Source organism: Sminthopsis crassicaudata, chromosome 3 (genome assembly GCF_048593235.1).
Source record: "Sminthopsis crassicaudata isolate SCR6 chromosome 3, ASM4859323v1, whole genome shotgun sequence".
Lineage (NCBI taxonomy): Eukaryota > Metazoa > Chordata > Mammalia > Dasyuromorphia > Dasyuridae > Sminthopsis > Sminthopsis crassicaudata.
In genome coordinates this window covers 53,846,616-53,870,818 of record NC_133619.1, presented here as the reverse complement: position 1 = coordinate 53,870,818, position 24,203 = coordinate 53,846,616, and the positions used below count along the sequence as shown (strand labels likewise).

The window sequence follows — 24,203 nt, the reverse complement described above, 5'->3', positions numbered from 1 at the left end:
CGTGGCATAAAATCCATATAAGCCACATCATCTGAAGAATGTTCATGAAGGAAACTAACAAAAAGACAGGGCATAAAATGAAAAAAAAATTGTCAAAACTTCCCTATAGATTTTTTTCAATGACAGAAGAATCGATATATATATATATATAAAATCTCATAACACCTCAGGCCTAGGAGTGCTAATTATTGGAGTAGATATTTGGGAATATTGGCTAGAAGTCCAGACAAAGTCACACTCTTGGAGGAAAGCCATGCTAAAATAACAATTTTTAAAAAGATTTGAGAGATTACTGAAAAAGGGGAAAAGGATCAGAGGTGATAAAATGCTTTCTGCCCCAGAAAAGCAACATTAGTAATTACCAATTTGTATATTAATTTTCTTTCTCATTTTTATAAAATTTTTTTTATAAAACTTATGAAAATGAACTACATTCATTTTTAATTTAGTGACTAATTTTTACAAATCGCTGACCATATTTTTGTAGTCATAGAATTGACTAGAAAGTACATGAAATACATCATTGCATAAGAAACTCCTTATTAGGGAAGAGAATTTTTTAGTGGCATTTTGCTTCATAGGTTATTTGCTAGGTATTTACTGTGTGCACAGCAATATGTTAAAAAGTAATAAAACTACTTTTGGAATATGTTGCTTGGTGACTGGAAGTGCTTTAGGCAGTAGAGAGGAGTCCTTTTGAGAAAAAACAAAAGTTAACTTATACAAGCCTAAGAACCTGGAGGCACAGGGTGGTGGTGGTGGTGGTGGTGGTGGTGGTGGTGGTGGTGGTGGTGGTGGTGGTGGTGGTGGTGGTGGTGGTGGTGGTGGTGGTGGTGGTGGTGGTGGTGGTGGTGGTGGTGGTGGTGGTGGTGGTGGTGGTGGTGGTGGTGGTGGAGGAGGAGGAAATAATAAAGTGATCTAGGAAATAAGTCAAATGCTTCTTTAAAAAATTTTTTTTATTAAAGCTTTTTATTTACAAAGCATATGCATGGATAAATTTTCCAACGTTGACTCTTGCATAACCTTTTGTTGCAAATTTTCCCCTCCCCCCCACCTCCTCTGAGATGGCAGATAGTCCAATACATGTTAAATATGTTGAAATACATTTTAGATCCAATATAGTACACATATTTATACAGTTATCTTGTTGCACAAGAAATATCAGATCAAAAATGAAGAAAAAGAAAAACTGAGAAAGAAAACAAAATGTAAGCAAATAACACAAATGCTTTTTAAAAATAAACAATAAAAATTAATATAGCAGTATCTTGTATTCTCTGTATTGAGAAATTCTGACTGTGCCCTTTTCATATTTTCTTCAAGCTAATATTGAAAAGTATTTAGTTAAATATGACATTACATATCATATGCCACATTCTAATCTTTTGTATCCACATTCTGTACAGCCGTCTCCTTACCTCTCCCCATCAAAGTTAATGTTTTTCTGGACTTATCTAGCCATTTAGAACAGAAACTAATTGTCTACTCAGCCAAGTCAAAAGGCTTAGGATCTCATCCCATCTCTGTTATTAGCTGGTAGTTTCATCATGGCCATATTTAACTTAACCTCTCATTCCTTCAGTTTATATGTATTTACAAAGAAGTTTGTATTATTTGAGTTCAGTTGTAGCTTCTAATGTTTCATGTGATTCTAGTAATTTGTTAGCTTGGTGCTTCATAAATATTTGTTAATTGAGAGTTTGAAGTTAGAATCATAGAACTTTAAAGCTAGAAGGGATCTTGAAAGCATTTGACCTAATGTCATTGTGCACAGTAAGGTATTATTGTCCCTATTTTATAGAGGAAGATTATGAGGCCTAGATTTTATTGGTGAATATATAATATCACCAAAATGCCCTCTGATATTTCTCCTTCTCTTAGAGAGCCATCTCATATACAACAAATAATAGTTTTGAGGACAAATAATAATCAGGGGGAAAAAACCTGATCAGCACGTTGGGAAAAAACCTGATCAGCACGTTGGGAAAAAACCTGATCAGCACGTTGGAAAAAGTCTTAAAACTTGTCCAATGAATCATACTTTTTGGTGTTTAATTTCCTCAAAGGAATGAGTTGTTTATATGCTTCTTAAAGCCTATTTTTTTTTGTGATTTGGAGCATCTACTTTTTTTTTTTTTTTTTTTTTTTTTTTTTTTGGGTGGTAGTTCTTTTTATTTTGTTTACCGTGTATACTCATGATTGTCTTTACTGGTTTCCAGTTCTTAGCTATCACAAAAAAATGCTTCTAAAATGCTTCTCTATATTCAGTATAACTGCATATAGAGACTTTCTTGTCACTGATTACAGCGGTGAATTATCTTGGTCAAAGGACCTGAACATTTTAGTCACTTTATTTTCATAAATCCAAATTATTTTCTAAAATGCTCACAATATTGGTGTGTAGCTCCATCAATAAATATCTCATTAGTATTCTTGTCTTCCCATAATACCTCTAATATGGACTATTCATATCTTTTGATATCTGTCAATTTGTAGTGTGTAAGGTGAATACCACATTTCAGTATGCATTTCTCTATTAAAATGTTGGGAACCTTCTTTCATCTCATTGCAGTTCTTTTGAGAACTATCCTTTGGCCACTTCTCTACTGGGGAATGACTTTTTCTGTGTATGTGTTGTGTGTGTGTGTATACATATGTTATGTGAAACATTTGTTATTCCCCATATGAAATTTTAACAATAAAAACACTGTACTTGTCTTTCTTTTTACAGGTGTGTAAACAAATTTGGCTAGGATTGTTTGATGATAGATCTTCAGCAATTCCAGACTTTAGGGATCCACAAAAAGTGAAAGAGTTTCTACAAGAAAAATATGAAAAAAAAAGATGGTAAGTGACTATTACTTTACTAAATTCAAATGATACATAATTCTTCAGAGTGGGTTCTTGCTACTGTATCCAAATAGATGGTTTCATGAGATACTCTGGGTTAGTCTTTTGATGAAATATTCTGAACTAGACCTTGAGAATAAATAAGGCTTCAAGTCCATTACTGGATTCAAACTTGAAACTTTTCAATTTGGATGGGATGGTTATGATTTTGAGACTCATTTATATCACCTACAAGGTTATCATGATGCCATGGTAAAGGCATCAAGATAGAACTTTATAGTTATACAAATTAAAGCCATTTTGAATTATCAAAAATTGGTTAGGTAGTATTTTAAAAGAAATGCAATGTTTTACTTTTCTCCAAAGATGATAGTATGGTCCTTGTCAGTTGTTGGAGTAGATGATTACTATTTCTGTACATTCTTTGTTCTTCAAGTCTAGAAATTAATCCTTTGGGACTAACCAAAAGAATGTTTCTTCCTCATAGCTTTACTATATATGTACTCATAACTGACTCCTTTCTGGATCACCTTTCAGCTATCTTTTGCTGCATAATCTTCCCTACTCCAGTGTTCCCCATTTATCTTAGGGTTGTTGATAGGTTTCAAAGATCATCTAGTCCAATACATTGTTGAAGAAGGAATCGTTGCTTTAGTGTCGCCAATAAGTGGTCATTGAAGCTCATTTTAAAGACTTCTAGTGATGGGGAGCTCATCCCAGCAACTGTTTCTTATTTATCCAGACCTGATTTTTAGATAACTGAAATCTCTTTGTAACTGCCACACTTGATTCTGGGGAAGGACTGAATTATACCCATCTTTACTTTATTCTTATAAGAGTCATGAAGCAAAGGAGTTACAGCAAAATGAAAAGATGGCTCACAGATTCCCTTTTAGACAACAAACATTTCAAAGGAAAACTTATATTGCAGTGTTCATGAGTATTTACAAAAAGGACCACCATTAAGAAAGAAAAAAGGAAGATGGACAAAAAACAGAATTAACAAAATTAACATTAACAGAATTAACAGATGACTGTCATTTTTTAAAGGATGTTTAGTAGATAAAGCTCAATTGCTACATTAAGAAACCAAAAATCTTAGGAACTGCTTGAGCCAACAAACATTTGTTTTCATTACCAAGGACACCACAAGTTTAGGATGTAAACTCATTTATTAAATCTTATGGAAGAAGACACTGAAAGATTATGAGCAGTTCTGCCTCTTTAAACAATGTGAAGCAGTAGAAGGATATAGAGAAAGGAGAGAAGAAAGGAAGAGAAAGAAGAAAGGAGGAGGAAAGAAAAAGAGAAAAGAAGAAAAAGGAAGAAAAAAAAATGAAATAAGCTGCATTGTCCAATTAGAAGTGGACAATTGGGTCCCCAGTGGGGCAGCTCCTTTTGCTTGTCCTTTATTCCTGAAGAGGTCTATGGCATTAGGAAGTTAATGCCATAACTGGCAAATAAATTGGATTTCATGAGGGAGCACTGAGCAACTTCATCAGGTTCACTCTCTCTTCTGGAGTTATCTTAAGTCCATTGGCAAGATATACACGCCAGATGGAAGTAGCGTTCTTCTAATGTTCCTGTTTGCCAATGATAATGTGCTGATTTCTTTAAGCACTGGAACATATACAAATGTTCAATCCAAGGTGAGCTCCAAAATCAATCAACAGAGCACAATTCAATTATCCACAAAGGAAAAATCAAGTGGATGAAGAATATGTATTGTGATACATACAATGAGATGGGTAGCACACAGTATTAGTCTTTCAGCACATATATGTCAGGCAGACATAATTCCTGGGCAGTGAACTGGATCTAAAATTGAACTCCTAAGAAGACTTTGGCTCCACTTTTATTAGAGTTCATTAGAGTCATTAACTTTACTAAAGACACAATCCTATAGGATTGTGTGCTACTTTATGGAACTCCTTGAAGAAGGAAGAAGGTCTAGTGACCCACAGGTATATAAACCAAAAACTACCATGATTTTGATTGGGTGAATTGCCTGAACTTCAAGCTCTGAGATAAGAGGGGAAGTTCAAAGTGTCAATGGGGAACTAGGAATATTCCAATTCCTTGCCTCTTTGACAGTGGATAATGAGTGAAGGTCAAATAAATGTAGCTCTAAAGGTTGTTACATGATGTTTTGAATTATGGCAGCCAAGGCTAGGAAAAGAATTAAGTTATCTTCCACATTTACTTTCAAGTTTTGGGCTCTCTTCTCTCCCCAAACTACTTCATTTAGTAATCTCATCAGTTCCTATTAATTTAATTATTATCTCTATGCTGGTGAGTCATAGTACCTCTTCTGCCTCCAATTCTCTGACCTCCAATCTTACATCTCTAACTGCCCTCAGTCATCCTCAAACTGGATATTCAGTTGAAGTCTTAAAACTTAGCTTATGTGCCTAGATAGGCGGAGCCTTAGGAGAGAGAAAGAGGTGGGGGAGGTATTCAAATGATGTAGCAAACTTGAAATCTATGGCCTTGACTACTGCATAGTAATGGGCATGAGAGAGAGGGATGCCTTTGAACCTGAACACCTTCAAAAGTGTTTGGGGGGACAAATTCATTATTCATTATCTCTTAATTTTCCTTTTTACTTTTGAGGGCAGCAACTTCCTCATCACCAATCCTGATTGTGGGTTTTTATGTTCTATTTGCAAAGTGCTTTATTTATGTTAGATATCTACCTCTGAGCCAGAGATCAAAATCACTGACAAACTGCCTGTTTTTGTAAGGCACATTAAGAATGTTTTTTTCATTTTTATGTGATTTGGGGGAAAATTTTTTAAAAATTTCATGACACACGAAAATATACTTACTGAAATAATCATGCTCATACGCGTTTATTAAGTCAATTCTACAAGTATTCACAAATTCACTAATAACATCAAGTTGCTTTTATATATAGTTTATGTGCTGTCAAAAGTTAAAATAAGGAATGAGATCTCTATTCCCAATACAAAGTTGCGGTAGATACATTTTCAGAGCTCAGATTACAATTCTATTTTTTCCAACCTCACAAGTATTAACAATTTTTATATTTTAAAATCTAACTATGCAATTAAAAAGCCCCTTTGTTTTCCAATTAGGTGATTACTCTGCAGTTGCATGATTCTACTAGAAAGAAAATATCAGGAGAAGAATCTAGTATAATTTTATAAATGCCTTCTAAAATGATGAATATTTTAAATATTTATTCCTTATTAAGATACTGACCCCTGTTCTAAGTTAAACAGTTAAAAGATTTTTCTACACACCTTTTATACTGGGATACAGAATCAAAAGTGAAATAATCAAGGAACTTGGATTCCATTGGCAACTACTACATGTGCTGCTTGTTACTCAGTTGTTTCACTTGCATTCAGCTCTTCTTGACCCCTTTGGGTTTTCTTGGCAAAGACACTGAAATAGTTTTTCCTTCACCTCATTTTACATGGGCAAACCGAGGCAAAGAGGAACTAAATGACTTGCCCAGAGGCATATAGCTAATATCTGAGGCCAGATTTGAATGCAGGAAGAGTAGGCTGTCTATCCACTGTGCCACTTAACTGCCCCATTACCTGTGGATTTGTAGAGAAATAAAAATATATAACTTCTCTCCAATTTTAAGTTAAAACTCTATGGAGACTTTTGGAACATCCTGCAGAAGTCTTAGAGGATTTGACAGCTACTAGGAATATCAGTAAGCAATAATTAAGACTTGAAGGAAATTAAGAATCTTAAGAATTAGAGACATGGGGAGGAGTGAATTCCAGACAAAACATTGGCCTTGCAATTATAGAGTTTGAAAATGGAGCTTTCTGTGTGAAGAAATCTAGTAGGACTCCCATCCATGTCTTAGTACTCATTTGCTATATGACTAGGTTAGCTCCTTTTCTGATCATTGTTGGCAGCATACTCATATATAGTGGGAAAATGCCTTGGAATCAAAACACTAAGGTCTAGATTCTGCCTCAGATGTAACCCTAAGTCATTTAACGCATTTGTGCTTGAATTTCCTCTTCTGTAAAAGGTGGAGGTTGGAATCTGGCCTGTTGTTGGTACCTACTATATGTTTTTTCATTGCCTGCTGCTCTATCTCCAGTTGTGAGTACCTGAAGATTGTAGAACAGGGGTTCTCAAACTATGGCTCGCCGGCCAGATGGGGCCTGCTGAGGACATTTATGGGGCCCGCCCGGTTATGGCAAATGGGCTGAGGGGCAGAGTGTGAGTTTTTGTTTTTACTGTAGTCCAGCCCGTCAACAGTCTGAGGGACAGTGAACTGGCCCCCTATTTAAAAAGTTTGAGGACCACTGTAATGTAGAATATGATGTCTCAAAATAACACCAACAGGGAATATTGCTTTTAAAAACAGGGGGTTTTGTGTCAGGGATGCTGCAGTTTCCCAATTGCAATTTAGTTGCTCACCCAGGAAATCTGTTTTGGTGAAAATTTTTTTGCAAGTGTATAATCTCTTTCTCTCTCTCTCTTTTTTTTTTGCTTGATTTGAGTACCCATTGAACATAATTGTGTTTGAAGTGTGTGTGTGTATGTGTGTGTGTGTATTATATGAACTTATTTTGCACTATTTTCTACACAGTTCTCCTAATTAGTGATTTTTTTAATCTGACAAGTATTCCTATCCCTCCCTCCCTTTTCTTCCTTTTTTCCCTTCTCCATCCCTCCATTCCTCCCTCGCTCCTCTTTCTCCCCCTTGTCTTTTTCCCTTCCCCCTTCCTCATAAAGTGCTTCCTCTTGGCTTTTCATAAGAAATATTTCTGATATACAGGCAGTCTGCTCAGCTTGGCTCTTGCTTAGCTTGAATCATCTTCCTGTCTTTTTTCTCCAGTATTGACTCATGTCTTGTTTCTTCTCAAGACCTAGGAACTCTTAGTATAACCTGAGAAGTGGAGCCACATCTTCCAGCCTTTCCCACCACCAAAAGAGGCACATTTTCATGTTAACCCATCAGCCCCAATCCCCCTCACAATTCATGCGATGCTCCCAAGTCATTTTGTATGTGTGCATGTATGTAGGCTTGTTTTGGGGTGACCTGTTTTTACAGGTATCTTTTTATTTAAAAAAAAAAAAAAAAAACAAATATCAAGAACAAAACAAGTCTCCTAAATAATTTGAGTGTTTTCTTTTTATTTTTTATTTCTTAGCTTTATTTTCTAACATGCTTTTTGTTTCCTTTGCCATCTCTGTATCAAAATCTCTGAATCTAAATATGTATATTGACTTGGTTTGGTTAATAGAATTTATGATTAGTTACAAAATGGTTTGACATTTCACAATCATATGTCATATCATTGAAAGCTGATTTCAGTAATCTTACAGAATTAGAAGAAATTTTACATTGAAGATTTATTGTACCACAGAAGGAAATTTGATTAATACATATTAGAAATATTTTTAACAAGAATTTTTAATGCATTTGGCTTTCTAGTTTTCTATTATTTTTTAAAGTACATGTTATTTAGCTACATCCACATACTTTTTAATGAATGCTAGTTTGATTTTAAAAAAGTAAAACTTCTTTGATAAGTTTACTTCTTGTATTTTAGTATTTGCATAATCCTTAGCATTATTTAATCCAATTATGTAGAAACAACATTTCTTTGACTTTTAAACTTAAAAGATTGTCTCAATTCTAATACTTGATGTTTTATTTAGGTATGTTCCTCCTGAACAAGCAAAAGTTGTAGCATCTGTCCATGCATCTATATCTGGGTCTTCTGCTAGTAGTACAAGCAGCACACCTGAGGTCAAACCACTTAAATCTCTTTTAGGAGAGACAGCACCAGCCCTACACTTGAATAAGGGCACACCCAGCCAAGTGAGTAGTCTTTAAATTTTTTTTTTTCTTTTTTATGATTTATGCTTTAAGGTAGAATAAATACCACAATGGGAAAATTTGACACAAATACCATTGTTGTCAATAAATGATTACTAATGCTCACAGTATAATATCCTAAGATTCAATTACACAGTGCATATACATAGTTAGAATTGAGTTTCATCAAATGTAGATGTTTTTAACTTTTTGTCCTTAAGTATAGGAGATAAATATTTTTATTCAATTTCCTCCGAAATCTATAAAAATATAGTACAACTTTAATGTAGCTATACTAATTTTATTGCCAAAAACTTTAAAATATTAAATGTTTTGTGGGCATTGATAATTATTATTTAGTTGGCTAAAATTGGTTAAATCATACTTTTGCAAGATACCTCTTGATTTTCTGAAATTAAAAAAAAATGTGACCTTTTATGGTTAGGTAATGTATTTGAGGTTTGGTATATAGTCTAAGATGCTTATCTAAATCTATTTTACCAGTAATAGGAAAATTCAAAAGTGGAAAGACTTAAGAGTGAAAGATAAATTCACTTTGCGGCATGTTTAAGACAAGCAGGTTGCAATATATAATAAATAGCTGGAGATTCAAGACTGCTATCAGGAGAAATTTCAAGGCTGCCTAAGTAGATCTAAGAATTATCATCCTAGAACTCATAATTGCATCTTTGGGAGGTGAAAAGTTTGCTAAGTAAAATCAAATGGTAGGAAGAGGATCCAGAACAGAATCTTGGGGAACACTTATGTTAATGTAGCCTGAACTAAAATTTAGTCAAGGAGATTATAGAATAATCTGGGAAAGTGCAGGCTTCAATTCTTCAGTATAATAAGGAATGGGCTTGATGTGCTGTTGATTTTGATCATTAAAAATTTAAAAATTCCAGGACTTTTGTAGAGTGAAGAGACTTTTCCTCCTTGTTGACTTGTTGATGAGTTTTTTGCTGATTTAGTGTTCTATAAACTGAAAGAACCTCAAAAAAAAATTTCAAACACCAACTCTATTTCACAAGGTAGAATTTTTATTTATAGCTTATAGGTGATTCTGAAGTCTCTTCAAATTCTGAGATTATGCATAGATTGGACTCCCTTATGATGTAGAAATTTGGTGTGGCTTCAGTTTGGGATAGAAGCCAGAGTGACCTATCAGCACATTTTTCTTTACAGCCCTATAGTAGAACAGCCCTACAGTAGAATGGGATAGTTTCCAACTTGTATTGTTGGAAAATAATGAACTTTTTTTTTTTTTTTTTAATTTTTTCAAAGTGCTTGTGTGATTAATTGTGGTATAAGAAAGATAATAAATTCAAACTTTGACAAAAGAGTATTTTGAGTCTGCGTTCCTCCCTTGGCCTTCCCATCTCCACAGCTCTGGAGAGGGGAAGTCTTCAGGACCCTCCTTTTTCCTTATGATAGAATGACCATAGAGATTATCTTTTTCATTTTAGGGTCCTGACTAAAATTCAGTCTTGTTGTATGGACTTACAATGTTGTGCTATAATAATGATCTTTTGTGATTGTGAAGAGCATTAAAAAAAAGGCTTGGAAGTCAGGAGGCTTTAGTTCTGACTTTATCATTCTTTAGTTGTGACAATTTGGGTAACTTAGTATCTGTAGCTTGTTTTAATCATCTGTCATGTATTCATTCAGTGTGTGCTATAACTCAGTCCATACTGTGGCAAGTTTTACAATTCATTCAAATTTTGCTCTTTGACAGATTCTTTTTGACTATTTGTATTAAAGAGTGATTAAAACACTTGCAATTACTTGGTCTTAAACCTTAAATTTTGCGGATTAGAGATAATAGTATCTATAAGTTTTGGTAGAGCAATTTGGAGATGATATTTTTCTTTATAGCTGGTATATTTCTGTAGTCCCCTGTTGTAGTTCGCTCTCAAGGACAGCAGCAGCAAGAAAAGAAGCAATTTGACCTCTTGAGTGACCTTGGCTCAGACATCTTTGCTGCTCCAGCTCCACAGTCAACTGCTACAGCAAATTTTGCTAACTTTGCACATTTCAATAGTCATACAGGTAAGATTTTTGTTTGATAGTGCCTCAAATATATAATTTATTACGAACTGTTTTTTCTGGACATATATTTTTCAATACAAATAATTCATTGATTTTAATATGCTTAAGTTTGTTGTGTATGTTAGTCATTCCAGTTCAGGTTTTAGTTTATCAGTTTCATCAAACAAATCATTATTAAAATTTGCATTATCCATTTTTAAAGAAATTGTAAAATAGTTGAAATTTAAAGAAGCTCTTTTTGTATATTTTAACTATTGTTGATATTGGACTATTTTGTAGAAGGACTTTGAATAGGTTACCAAAGAATTAAATAGATTTAACTTGAGATTGAAAATTAGGCAAAATTTTTTCCTTTAGTAATGAATGTTAAGACCAAAAACAAACGTGAATCTTTAAAATTTTTTATTCTGAAAATCTAGATAATAGATTTATTTTTTGGCATATAGTAATTTTTTAGATTCTGGGCTCTAATACCATATATTGGGCTAAAGGAGACCTTGTCTTAGCCCTAAGCTCTTTTTATTTAATGGATTGTTTTTAGTTTAGTCTCCACATCATCTTGTCGTTTAAACTATTCTTAAATTTCTAGATTTTCTAGATTTTCCTTTTTCTTTCAAATATCAAGATAGCATAGTCTGCTTAAATAACACTTGACATTTTTTTAGGCTAGATCAGGCAGTTTACATTAGTACCATTTCAATATTGTATTAGGTAATGAGGGAAACAAACCAATCAGATGCAGGCTCCTCCTACAAGGAATTTATACGATGGTATACAAGGGAATGGGATTCAAAATAGAATTTTGAGTCTAATAGAAGCAGAAAATAAAATGCAGCAAGCATGGAGAGATCATCACTGCTTCAGAAAGTATGTCCTTCCAAATGTATGTGGTCAAGCTAAGAGATAGTAAACCGGGGCAGGTAGGTGGTGCAGTGGATAGAGCACCAACCTTGAATTCAGGAGGACCCCAGTTCCAATTTGGTCTCAGACACTTAACACTTCCTGGCTGTGTAACCCTGGCCAAATCACTTAATGGGGGGGGGGGAGAGGGAAGAGATATATTAAACCAATGAAGAGCACCATTGGGGAAAAAAAAGCTTTTTGTTTTCATACTGTTTTTTGGGGGGCAACTTACAATCTGTACTTTTTTTCTTTATTGCCTGTTCATGAATAGGGGTATTAGCCAAAACTCATTCTTGCTCCTGAATTGGGATCTATTATTAGAAGTTCTGAAATAATTTTGTTTTTGTTGATATAATTTCCAAACATCAAAAAAGCCAGAAGAATTTTGTTTGTTACTTCCAGATTTCCCAAGAGTATGCTAGTTTTCTTTTTAAGCAAAATGTACAACTCTTGTTCCTGCTTATTATGTGAGACTAGTGCTTTGTTACCTTTTGGATGAAGCTGTTGACAATGGCAAGTATGTTTATAACTTATAACTTGAACAGGAAGTTTGTCTTCTTTTTCATAATATATAATAAATTATGCTGAATTAAATTGAGGTTTCAACTTTATTTGGATTTAGTCTGTAGTCTTTTTTTTTTTTTTTAGTGTCTCTGCTTATCACCTTAATAGTTCAGTAGCAGATTTCTAAAATCAGTCAACCAAGTAGCATTTATTAGTAGTAGTATCATATTACTTAGTAGCACCTATGTGCTAGGCATTTTTCTAAGTTCTGGGGATACAAAAATAAAAAGAAGACTATTCTCAAGAAGGTTGCTTCAGTGACAACTTAATGTTACCTTTCTCTGTCTTTTTTTTTTTTTTTTTTTTTTTTCCTTAAATGATAAATTGAAACAAATGTTCATAGACATCGGGGTAACAATTATTTCATACATTTCAAATTTCTTTATTCTTTTGAGCGAGTATTTTGAACATGAATCACAAGTGATTAGAATTTGTCAGCATTTAACATTACTGAACTCTTTAAATGTAAAACATTCTTTAAGGAGAGTCAAGTACCAAATTTCTTGTGGGTACAGATTTTAGGCTTTTAGGGTCTTTTTCTATAGAAGCAAAAACAACTTTTGAAAGAAAATGTAATTTCTGCATGTATCTGTAAGGGTACAGTATTGCCACTATTATTTGTAAAGCAGAGAATTTCCATGGAATGCTTAAATTCACTTAAAAGTGAATTGTCATTTAAGTCTTTTTTTCCCCCCCTTTGCCTGATTCATTTAAGAGTTAACTTGAATGTTAAATGAGGAATATGTGTTTATGGATATACACATATACACACACATGTGTTAATAGCATATTAAATAATACATTTTACAAATAATAAGAAATGATTAAAGAAACTAATTTTGTAGTCCCTTGGGCCTGGTGTCATTAGCTTGCTATAGTTTTGCTCAGAAATTTGCCTTAGATTAAATTCTAAATCTGAGTCATGAGTCAATCTTTTTAAAAGTCCTTGCAAGTAATGTGAGTTAATTATATGTTTTATATTTTGGATAAAACAGATGAAGTTACTGTTGAATGACAAAGCTCTCATCACCAGTTTTTCCCCCAGTTTTTTTTTATTTTGGTTTGTTTGTGTGTTTATTTGATCATGTCATAGATAGATTGATGACCTAGTAAATGGATTAAAATTAGAATTGTTCACAACCATGTTTATATAAATGTGCTTTTCTGCAGAAAACATGGATTTCTTTTTGAGATAAGTTACTTTATTAGTTTAAATCTCAATATCCTTTGTTGTACTGCTAACATTTAAAAAACTTTTATTAATCTTAATCTGAATGATTTAACATTTTAATTTTTCTGTTAATATCTAACAAAACTCCTATCTTTGAATTTGTCCCTCCCGCTTCTACTCCTATAAAACAACTACTTGCAACAAAAAAAAAAAAAAAAAAAAAAGAAAGGAAAGAAAATATCTGTAGGCCTTCATTTCTTCAGCTAATGGAGAGATGTGAGTTTCTTGACTTACTTCTGGAGCTCAGCTTATAGCAGACCACTTTTTCATAGTCAGAGAAAATGCATGATTTGACTATTAAGTATTAAGAAGAAAACAGTTCACTCTTCCACCAACAATGTATTGTTTAGTTCTTTGGGCTCTTTCTTCCTAGCAGCCTTGTGAATTCAGTAGTATAACAGTAGTATGAGTGATTTTTGCCAAAGTCATAATACCTGGGAAATGTCAAGGGCAGAATTCAACCATTGACCTTTTTCTACTCTTTCCAACTGTAGTCAGAAAGGAAGTTGACCGTGGTCTATAGTTTATATAGTCTATAGTCTATATACAGAGAATTTCATAATTGGATAGGGCCTAAGAGAACACTGAATCCAGGGATTCTTCATTTGGGTCCATTGTCTTACTTTTAAAAGTATTGTGATCACTGTTAAATTGTTTCCTTTATAATCCTCTGTATTTTATTGTATGAACTTAAAGATATGGTTCTGAAAAGGAAGTTTCATAGGACTGCCACAGGTGTCAGTGATACACACAAAAAAGAGGTAAAGAATCTTTTATCAGTCCAAACTTATTTTATTTTGAGCAGTCCAATCTTTATTGAGAACATAGTTCCAGCTTTAAATTGAGAACTAAATTACATTCTCCTTATTCATTTTCATAGGAAACTATATTGGGGGTTTGTAATGATCCTTATCAAGTTACACTAATAAATGAAAGATAAGTGCTGGTTTTATTTATCATTATTATTTTTTATTTCTATGTTCTTTTTACCATGAATATTCTTGTCTAAATGCTACACAGTAAGAGCATTTTCTCCCCTTGAGGAGCTTATGTTCTATTGGCAGATAAAATATGAATAAAAGCAAGGAAGCATTGAAGGATGGAAGGAGGTTGGAAGATTTATTAAACATTTATGTACATGCCAGTACTGTGTTATACTGTGACTGTTGATCAGTGGTCCTCAAACTTTTTAAATAGGGGGCCAGTTCACTGTCCCTCAGACTGTTGGAGGGCCGGACTATAGTAAAAACAAAAGCTCATACTCTGTCTCCGCCCCTCAGCCAATTTGCCATAACCGACAGGCTGCATAAACGTCCTCAGCTGGCCCCATCTGGCCATAGTTTGAGAGCCCCTGCTGTAGATACAAATAGAAAAGTAAGTTTGTCCTGCCTCTTGGGGAGTTTTAAAAAGTTAGGCTTCAGGGCCAAAAGAACAAATCTGTGTAGAGATGCAAAAACAAAAGAATTTGAGGTGAGAGAGGATACTGACAATTGGGGGAAATCGGAAAAACATTTTTGCATAGGAAGATGCACTGAAAGGAAAGTATCAATTCTCAAGAGATGCTATTAAGAAGGGATTGTATTGTGCAAAGGGACATAAAGGAGAAATTGAATAGGATCCGGTTTTGAAAGTGCAAGGTATTGTATTAAGTGTGGAAGATAAAAAGAGGCAAAGGTTGTATATTCTATTGAGAGGCTATGTGTAAATGACTTGTAAGATAAATGCAGAATAATTGGAAGGTAATCTGAGAGGAAGGCATTAGCAACTGGGAGACCTAGCAGCCATTATAAGATGAGATTTCAACTGAGTTTAGAAGAAAGCTCAATGATGTCACAATGTTCCATCATTTGGAGATAGCCAGTGCAAAGGCCCAGACAGAATATAGCATATTGCATGAATTGCAAGTAGGCCAGTATATAGTATCAAATGATTTATGGTAAGGAATAAAGTGAAAAGACTGTTTTAAAATATAAGCAAAGTATTATGACTCTTTCCCATTGTAAATCCTGAGAAAGGAGAGATAAGGACTGAGAAGAAAAAGAAAAGCCAGATATAGGTTAAAAAAGTTCTTCCTTCCATCCTCAACACCCAAGCATTCTTCTTCCAAGAAACTGCTTTTTTTTTTTTTTTTTTTTTTTTTCAAAAGAACACATTTAAGAATGGGATTTCTCTTCGTATCCTCATCTTCTGCATCACATTTAGGATACTTGCATCTATTCTACTCTATGACCACTTCTTGTTCTCTCTTAATGCTTTCATTGGAGGAAGATTGCTCAATTTAAAAAAAAATAATAAATTGATGCTTTAAAATTTCTGCTCTTTAATTTTTAAATATTAGTATTTCTTAAGTCTAATAATTGTTTGAAGTTGAAAGCAATCACAATTTATATAATTGGGATGACTATCACTGAAGTAAGGCTATCTTGCTGATTTTTTGTTATTTTAATGGTCTTTAAAATACGTCCTTTAAAAATCTTATTTGGCAACCCATGGAAAGAAAAGGTGATTTCTTGATATTTTTTGTTGTTGTTTTTTTAAATAAAAAATAAGACAAAAAATACTTTATGCAATGAATCCACTAAGTTAGTTAATACTATATCATTATGCTAACACAGCAAGTATTGTATCTTCATATTTGCTTTGTCATTACATTTGATCATATATAACCTCAGAGTTTCATGTAATTTGCCATATCAGTTTGCACAAAGCATACATATATGTCCCCTTATTCACTAAGTGAGGAGGTTTAACATCACAAGAAATTTGTTGCTAGAACTTCTTAGGGCAAAGTTGCATAAATTGGTTCCAGTAAAAACTGAGTTGAACATTTTAGAATTAGTTGATGCTGTAGCTTAGTAATTAATTTTATAATGTAATTTAAATTGTGGTTCACACAAAGGTTTTCCCAAATATTCATTTGTCATCTGTTTCCTTTTGTTTTCTCTTTTCCATATTCATTAACATGTCTTGTTCCTTGCCATTTACAGCTCAGAATTCTGCAAATGCAGATTTTGCAAACTTTGATGCATTTGGACAGTCTAGTGGTTCGAGTAATTTTGGAGGTTTCCCCACAGCAAGTCACTCTCCTTTTCAGCCCCAACCTACAGGTAGAGATATATAGCATTATGCTTAACTATTTGTGTTTTTGTTTCAAATAAAAAAATCTTTATAGATGTAAATATTTTTAAAAAATTACTCTTAAGTTCATTCTATGTAATTACCTAACACAATCCTCCTTATGTAGCTCTGGGGAAACCTAAAATGAATAGTTTTTTCTTTTTTTTCTGGGCTTTTATAAATCATAATCCATAACATTGTCTCCTCCTTTTCTTTCCTACACATTAAGGCTATGAAAACTTTATTCTGACCTACTAAATCTTTCATGTAAAAGGTTTTTTTGAATTTTGTTTTATTGTTTATTGATTTGGTTAATCTCATGTCTCTGTAAGGAAAATTAGATAATTTCTTTTTGACATCATGAAAAATTTAATTATTCAACCCAAAAATCTTAGAAAACAAAAGATTTTCATTGACTTCTTAGTTTGTAAAGGACTTTGTGTGTAGGAACTATGGTGTTTAAAGTCTTAATTCATTTCTCAAATTCTTATTTTTAAAAATTTATTTAACAATTGCTATTTGCCTAAATCTTTGGCTTGTTGCTTTCCTTTCAACTTTGTGCATTATGTTAAAGCATTTTCTTTTAATTTTATTTTTTCCATTCTCCTTCCCTTCCTTTATAAATTTACTCCAAATTATTTCTGGCCATCCAGCATTTAGAATGCTTTCATCCAGCTGCAGTTATGGGGAATTTACTTCAGCTTTTCCTCTCCAGGCTTTCCACAGTAAGTCCTAACATCATGTAGGAAGTCTAGCTTGTGTTTTGTGCTATATTTCTTTAGTATTTCATTTATTTTTACTTTTCAATTCATTACTCAATTCATCTTTTAAAAATTTCACATTCTAAATTTTATTCAGATTATTCTTATATTGCTAAATTCAGTTGGGGAAAAAATAAGATGTTTTTTGAGAACCAAATAAAAAATATTTTTGCAGGAGTAGTGTAGCATTTTATAAACCAGCCCTTTGAGATAAATAGTTATATAGCATAAACATTATCTTCATTATTTCATTGCTGGAGGAAACATATTCAGGAAGTAACTTTATTTGGGGTTATGGATTTAGAGCTGAGAAATTAATCAAAGGCCAAGTCCAACCCCTGCTGATCTTATAGATGAGGAAATTGAGGCAAGTGCCTTATAAAAGAGTAGGTACCAGAGATTGGATTGTCTAAGACCTAAAAATGTTATAGCTAGAAGGAGCTAGACATCATGTCTTATAATTTAAGGACTGAATGAAGACTTAATAGGTGCCTTCTTATTTCAACTGGTGTCCCCTTTAATTTCTTGTCTAAGCATGCTCTTGCTGCAATTTCATTATAATGTCCTGCCATCTTTTCTGCTCCAGCTTTTCTAGAAGAGAGAACTTTCCTTGGACCTCTTTTTCTCTAGCAGCCTGAAAGTAATATAGAACTTTTATCTTAGGGGATTTAAAATTTTTTTATACTAAACACTCTAGAGAAACATAGGAATAAGATCCGTGATTGCATTGGTATAAGGAGCTCTGAAGCAGAATGTCCTACTAAAGCAAATAAATACCTTCCTGTAGCTTAAGAGAATTGTCTGGAGATTGACATTTTCAGTGGTTGTACAGCCATTAACGTGAGTGTTGGCACATGAAACCTTCAGTCCAGTTTTCTATCTATTTGCCTCAGGAAAAAAAAAACAAAAGACTGACTAAAATAATTTAAAAGGCAAAGGTTACCAAGTTATGTCTTGATTCTGTGGGCCAAGAGGCAAGAAACCAGGTCTTACTCTTATTTTGCTTTCTCTCTTATGATTTCCTTTATTCCAGATATTGTTCTTGAAGGCAGTTGTCCCAGGTTTATCTAGTTTTCTGTCTTTAAATGTCTCCATCTAAAGTTGGCTTGTTATCTCCGTATGTATGGTTATGGGAACCCCATTGTTTCTACAGGCATCTTTAGCTTCTTTCCTCCTCCAATTCCTTCCTACTGGATTTTCTCTTCTCCTTCTCCCTCCAATGATTCCTGCTTCTTCCCATTTTCCCCTTGTGGATTTTATTCATTTTAGATTGTCTGGCCTTAAACCTGTATATGCTTTCTGTATATACTTTAGGCTACCTAGATAAGAAGAGACCTTTCCTGAACTTTCCTTTTACGATTTGTCTTCCTTGAGTTTTAATGTTATTACCTTTGTCATTGCTGCTTTTATTAGAAATCTCCATGGTTTTGGAAAGAGACCAATAATTTTTCTTTGCTCCTCTGTCTTCTTTATTTTTCCTGTTTTTTTCCCCCTTTCCTTCCCACTCTTTTTTTTTTCCTTCCTCTATTCTTTCCTTTTCTTTTTCTCTCTTCCCATTCTTTTTTTAACTTTGTCTCTTCCTTTACTCCTCTTTCCTTCTCATCTTTCTATTAGTGCTTTTCACCATCCCTTTCCCATTTTCTTCTTTTCCTTTCCCTCCTCCCTTTTCTTTCCATTGGATTCTGGAATTTCTGCTTTGGTTGGCTCATTGAAGCATAATTTATTAAGCACATGGTGATTGCTTCTGCTCCTTTTTGGGCAAAGTTAACTACTCCAACTCTATTGTTGTTGACTGGTATTTGGACTCCCTCTAAAGATCATATAGTTCTAGAACCACATGGCCTCCGTGTTTCTAAGACTCCCATGTTGCGTTTTGTCATAGCTTTGCTGTTCTCCACCTTGCAGACTGCTTCATCTAAATTGATAGACATCAATTTAAATTTCTAAAGTTCCCACTAAATTCCTTTTTCTGGGATTCGTTGGTCCATTCACTGGCCTTATAAAACAGAGAATTTTCTATTTCTGATGTAGCTGCTTGCCCTACTCGCCTCCCTGTATGCTGTGACTAATTCTCATATAATCTTCTCATAGATTCTATCTTCTTTTTCAGAAAGAAAAATAACTACAGCAAATAGTATTTTTTAAATGTCCCCAAAACATCATCAAGACACAACTGTCATTTATTTGTTTCAGAATTTCTAATTTGTTGATTATGTTTTAATAAATTTTTCCTGAAAGAAAAATGCTTTCTTCCCCTTTTGGAAGCATTGGCTTGGTAACCCAAATATTTTGCTTTCTTGTTTTTAAAAAAGCTGATTGACTGGATATTGCTCCTGAATCAACTAAACTGTGTGTCAGAATGATTTGCAATCTAAGGATGAATGGAGTATATAAGACTTAGACGTGTACTGTCAAATGCCCAAACTTTTGATAGTCCAGTGTCCAGCAAATTAGACCTTTATTAAGGGTTTGCTTTGAATTTCTATGGATCTATATGAAAATTCTTCTCGGTGCATATGTGAGATATGTATAAAATTATTATTTTTAATGGGAAGCGATATCATTGTCAAGGGCAGGTGTTCTCAAACTTTTTGGTTTCAGGATCCCTTTATAATATTAAAAATTATTGAGGATTGCTCAGAGCATTTATGTGGCCATAATGACATTGGGCAAATGTTTATGATGTTTTCATATTAGAAATGAAAGTGTCTTGACATTATTTTGAAAATAGTTTTGATTTCTTGGACCCCTGCCTGATTTATCTAAGGTCCACAACTAGTATGTTTTAGAGGTAGAACTTTAATTTATTGAGGCCAGCTTTCTTTGCATTGTGACATGCTGCCATGTGTGTGTTTGTTCACATGTGTGTGCTTGTGTGCCTGCATCTGCACATCTATAATGTATGTATGTACATATATGAATATACACACTTGTGTGTGCTATATATATGCATAAATGATAGTCATATACAAATTACATACAAATACATACATATAAAGTATGTGTGTATATATATATATATATAAATATATATAGAAGGAGCTCTCCCTTGTAAGCATATTTTTTTTCTGAGTGTGTTGTATACATTAGAATAATTACATGAAATTCAACAGTAGTAGAAATCTAGAGACTCTGAACTACTAAACCAAATAATTTTTCATTTTTTGTTTAATAGAGTATTTGTTTGAGCCGTGCCTCCATGAAGTTCACAGAAAACTTTTAAATAGCATATTTTATCTCTCTTCCAAATATTTTGTTTGACAACTAAAAAATAATGTGTTTAGTACAATTAATATATAGAAAGATCTTTCATGAAGAACATAACTGTTTAGGTAACACATAAATTTCGGTAATTAGAAAATGAAAAGCTAGAATAGAAGTATGTACCTTTCATTTTACAAACACCCTGAAAAATAAAATTTAAAAGTCATGTTAAGGCTGAAAATCATTTTGACTTAGGAAACTTAATTTTAAGGATGTAGGTTTACATTAAAATAAAGCAATTGTATTGTCATATCTAAGACAATTGAGGTTAGACTATATAAAATATAAGTATTTTTATTTCATTACAGGTGGAAGTGTGGGATCAGTAAATGCTAATTTTGCCCATTTTGATAACTTCCCTAAATCCTCCAGTGCTGATTTTGGAGCCTTCAATTCTTCCCAGAGTCATCAAACTTCAACAGCCATCAGTAAAGCTGTAACGAAAAAAGCTAATCTTCAGACAACTGACAAATATGCGGCACTTGCTAATTTAGACAATATCTTCAGTACTGGGCAAGGTACTAAGGCTAAAGAAAATTTCCCCAAGTTCATGTGTGTTGTAAATGCAAATACATTTATTAAATTTGAGAATAATACCTTTCTTGGTTTTGAAAAAGCAAAGTTTACCTTGCTAAGAATATTGAGATAATTTTGAAAAGCTATCTCATTTCAAACAAGAAGGAAGACATTTTAAATTTTAATACTTAATTGAGACTTCTATGGGAATTAAACACAATTCATTTAGTACCATTAGTCATTTTTCACAAATACATTGTGTAAGATGTTATCTTTACACACATTTAACTAAATGGGGGAGGGGACACACAAATACCCCGAGAGTCATAATTGGGGAAGCCCAAGGCTTGAGTTTTTAGCCAAACAGTGTTCATGATGATGTTCTTTTAATTGTTTTTATGGCTTTGTCAGAGGCACTATAGTAACCATGAATAGAATTGAAGCAATCAAATGAATGTCATTAAAGTACAAGCTGTACAGAGTCTCTTGTACTAAAGTGTAAATAAATCATGCTTCCAAATTCCCATGTCAGAAAGTAGATTTGATCATAAAATGTAGTAGATGGCAGTGGCATAATTGATGGAAGACATTAGCATCTAGTTTTTACTTTTCAAAAACTCAAGAGATGATATTCTGAGACAGATTTTGCCACCAATACATTAGTCTGAAGAATATTTTAATTATGTCTCTAAATCTGTCTAATTCGTTATCTAAACTTGTCTATGATTTATTAGCATTAACTAGTAAAGCAATTTTAAACTTTCTAATCTTAAGGTTTTTTTTTTATTTTATTTTTTTTTAGCACATTTAAAAAAACATTTGTAGCATAATATTTTATATTATGAAAACTGAAATTTGGCTAAAATATCCATTATATAGTTTTAAAAATCTTAATTTAAAGGAAAACTTAGAATTAAATATAGAATTATGAAGAGATGACATTTTATAGTACCTATTCTTTGCTCAGATGATATTCTGGAAGCTATTTAAAAATCTTATACAGTCATTTCTACATGTACTGGAAATATATTCTCTTCAAGTAATTTGCAAAGTTATCCTTATTTAATATTGATCCTGAAGAAAGCAACAACTACTGTGTAACTACTTGAGAGCCCTTTGGTCAGACCTTTAGAAACAGACATCAACAATTAAGCCTTCCTTAAATGTTATTAACCTTAGTCAAAATCTCTTGGCTGAAGAAAAAGTTAATTATAAGCTATTTGCTTATAAACCTAGGACTTTAAAAGACAATGCCGTCGGGGATTAAGCTATTCCATGAAATTCTGACCAAAAATGCCTCCAACCTGCTTTGTTTCCAAAGATTTAAACAAAACCTGTAGTCTTGTTTCTTTTACAGATGTCATCTCAAGAAGAAAGCAGTTTCTGATGTGATAATTGCATTTAGTGAGCTGATCAAACCTTAACATTCATAATGTTTTTATTTTATTTTATTTTTTTTTTATTTTTATTTTTGTTGTTTTAAATGATTTTAAAAGAATTCTTTATTATTACTCAACTTCACTTAGTCTCATGGGCAGAAATTTTCTAATGGGAATATATCTCAAGCATCATAGGAGATGAAATGGAGCATCTATTCCAATATTCCCTTCATTTCACAGTTGAAGAAAACGAAATCTAAAGACCATTAAGTGATTATAGGTACTAAATGACAGAGTTGGACAAAGCTTCTAGTTCCAAATGCACTTCTTTTTCCAGTACAAAATGGAACTCAATAACAAAATACATAATAACAAAACTTTGCTTTATACTTAATGTTTTAGGAATTCACCCACCCAGTGAGGTGTTTTTGTGTATGTATACCATAGGTATGCATATAGTATATACATATATATGTATGTGTACGTGTGTGTGTGTGTGTGTTTGTGTGTATGTGTTTATGTACATACACATGGGAATAAAGACACAAATCGTATGGTTTCTTACAAGAATCAGCCTTGGAAGAGAATTTCTGAAGTTAATATATAAATTTGTCGATGACATGCTATTTATAGAATTGCTTTTACATTTCTTAGTTGTAGTTGCATAGTTCCAAATTTTCCAAGCTGATGTGTATACTGACCTACCATGCCTGCTTTATCAAAGTCATACTGTTTAATAATAGTTTCACTTTTCTGTAGCAATTATGTTTAACTGATTCCCAATATTTTAATCATTCAATAATTTTTTTTCTTCAAAATCTATATACAAAAATAGTTTTTAAATACTATTTATTGGTGCATGAAGAAAGTTTCTTGATATAATAATTGCAACTAATTTTTTAATCAATATTTTTAAAAGAAATTTTTAAAATTTTAGGTGGTGACCAAGGAAGTGGCTTCGGCACAGTAGTTAAAGCTCCAACAGGTGCTGCTGTTTCAACACCAAGTCAGTCAAGTATATCGTCAGACAAGTACGCAGCTCTAGCAGAATTAGACAGTGTTTTCAGCTCAACAGCAACCTCTAGCAATGCATATACTTCTACCAGTAATGTTAGCAGGTACTTTTTCTGTTTCAAAGTTACATTTTAACTCTGTACATTAGAATCTTTTGCCTCATTGAAACTGTGAGGGCAAATAAGTTTGCCAAGCAAGGGAGCACAGGGACAGAAGAGGAACATGGCAGAGCTGGGGAAAGGGTAGGGAACTAGGCCCAGGGTGGTTAGAGAGATTGAGGGGTTATCAGGCTGAAAGTAGACTTTTAGATTCAGCAATGACATTCATTTTTTAGTAGTTTTTTAAGAGAACAATTTGAATGAGGAGTCTTGCTGTCAGAAATCCATATGCAAGATGTTGAGAGAGAGAAGGGTATGTGTGGACAGCGAAGAATTGGAAGCTTTCAGGTATGGCCAACTTTTTCAAAAAATATTAGGAATAAAGAATCAAAGGTAAGGATATTTTGGAGAGAGCTGAAAAAATGTATTACCTGATTGAAAGGAGCTAATGACTAGTAAGAAATTTAAGATACAGGAGAAAGGAGATGAGTGATGAAGTAACATGCTGGAGAGGAGGCAAGATAAATGGATAATATTGGTTGGAGTGAGTAGAAAGAGAGAATGCTGCTGCTCCTGCTGAGGTTTGCGGAATGGAGGAAGTGAGCTTTTTGGCCTCTTTATATCTTTCTAATG

General features: G+C 33.2%; 1 protein-coding gene across 5 annotated transcripts in view; it reads left to right on the top strand.

The window, feature by feature from the left end:
- The window catches only part of AGFG1 (ArfGAP with FG repeats 1), a 92,439-nt gene that overhangs the window by 53,260 nt on the left and 14,976 nt on the right, over positions 1-24,203 (top strand). For 2 of the 5 annotated variants that reach the window (XM_074298500.1, XM_074298503.1), the window contains 7 exons: positions 2,732-2,847; positions 8,515-8,677; positions 10,567-10,723; positions 16,409-16,528; positions 17,192-17,263; positions 20,872-21,081; positions 23,396-23,576. In XM_074298500.1, the coding sequence (XP_074154601.1) occupies positions 2,732-2,847; positions 8,515-8,677; positions 10,567-10,723; positions 16,409-16,528; positions 17,192-17,263; positions 20,872-21,081; positions 23,396-23,576 (1,019 nt within the window). The remainder of the gene's footprint in view (positions 1-2,731; positions 2,848-8,514; positions 8,678-10,566; positions 10,724-16,408; positions 16,529-17,191; positions 17,264-20,871; positions 21,082-23,395; positions 23,577-24,203) is intronic. The other 3 variants (XM_074298501.1, XM_074298502.1, XM_074298504.1) reach the window with 3 other exon arrangements.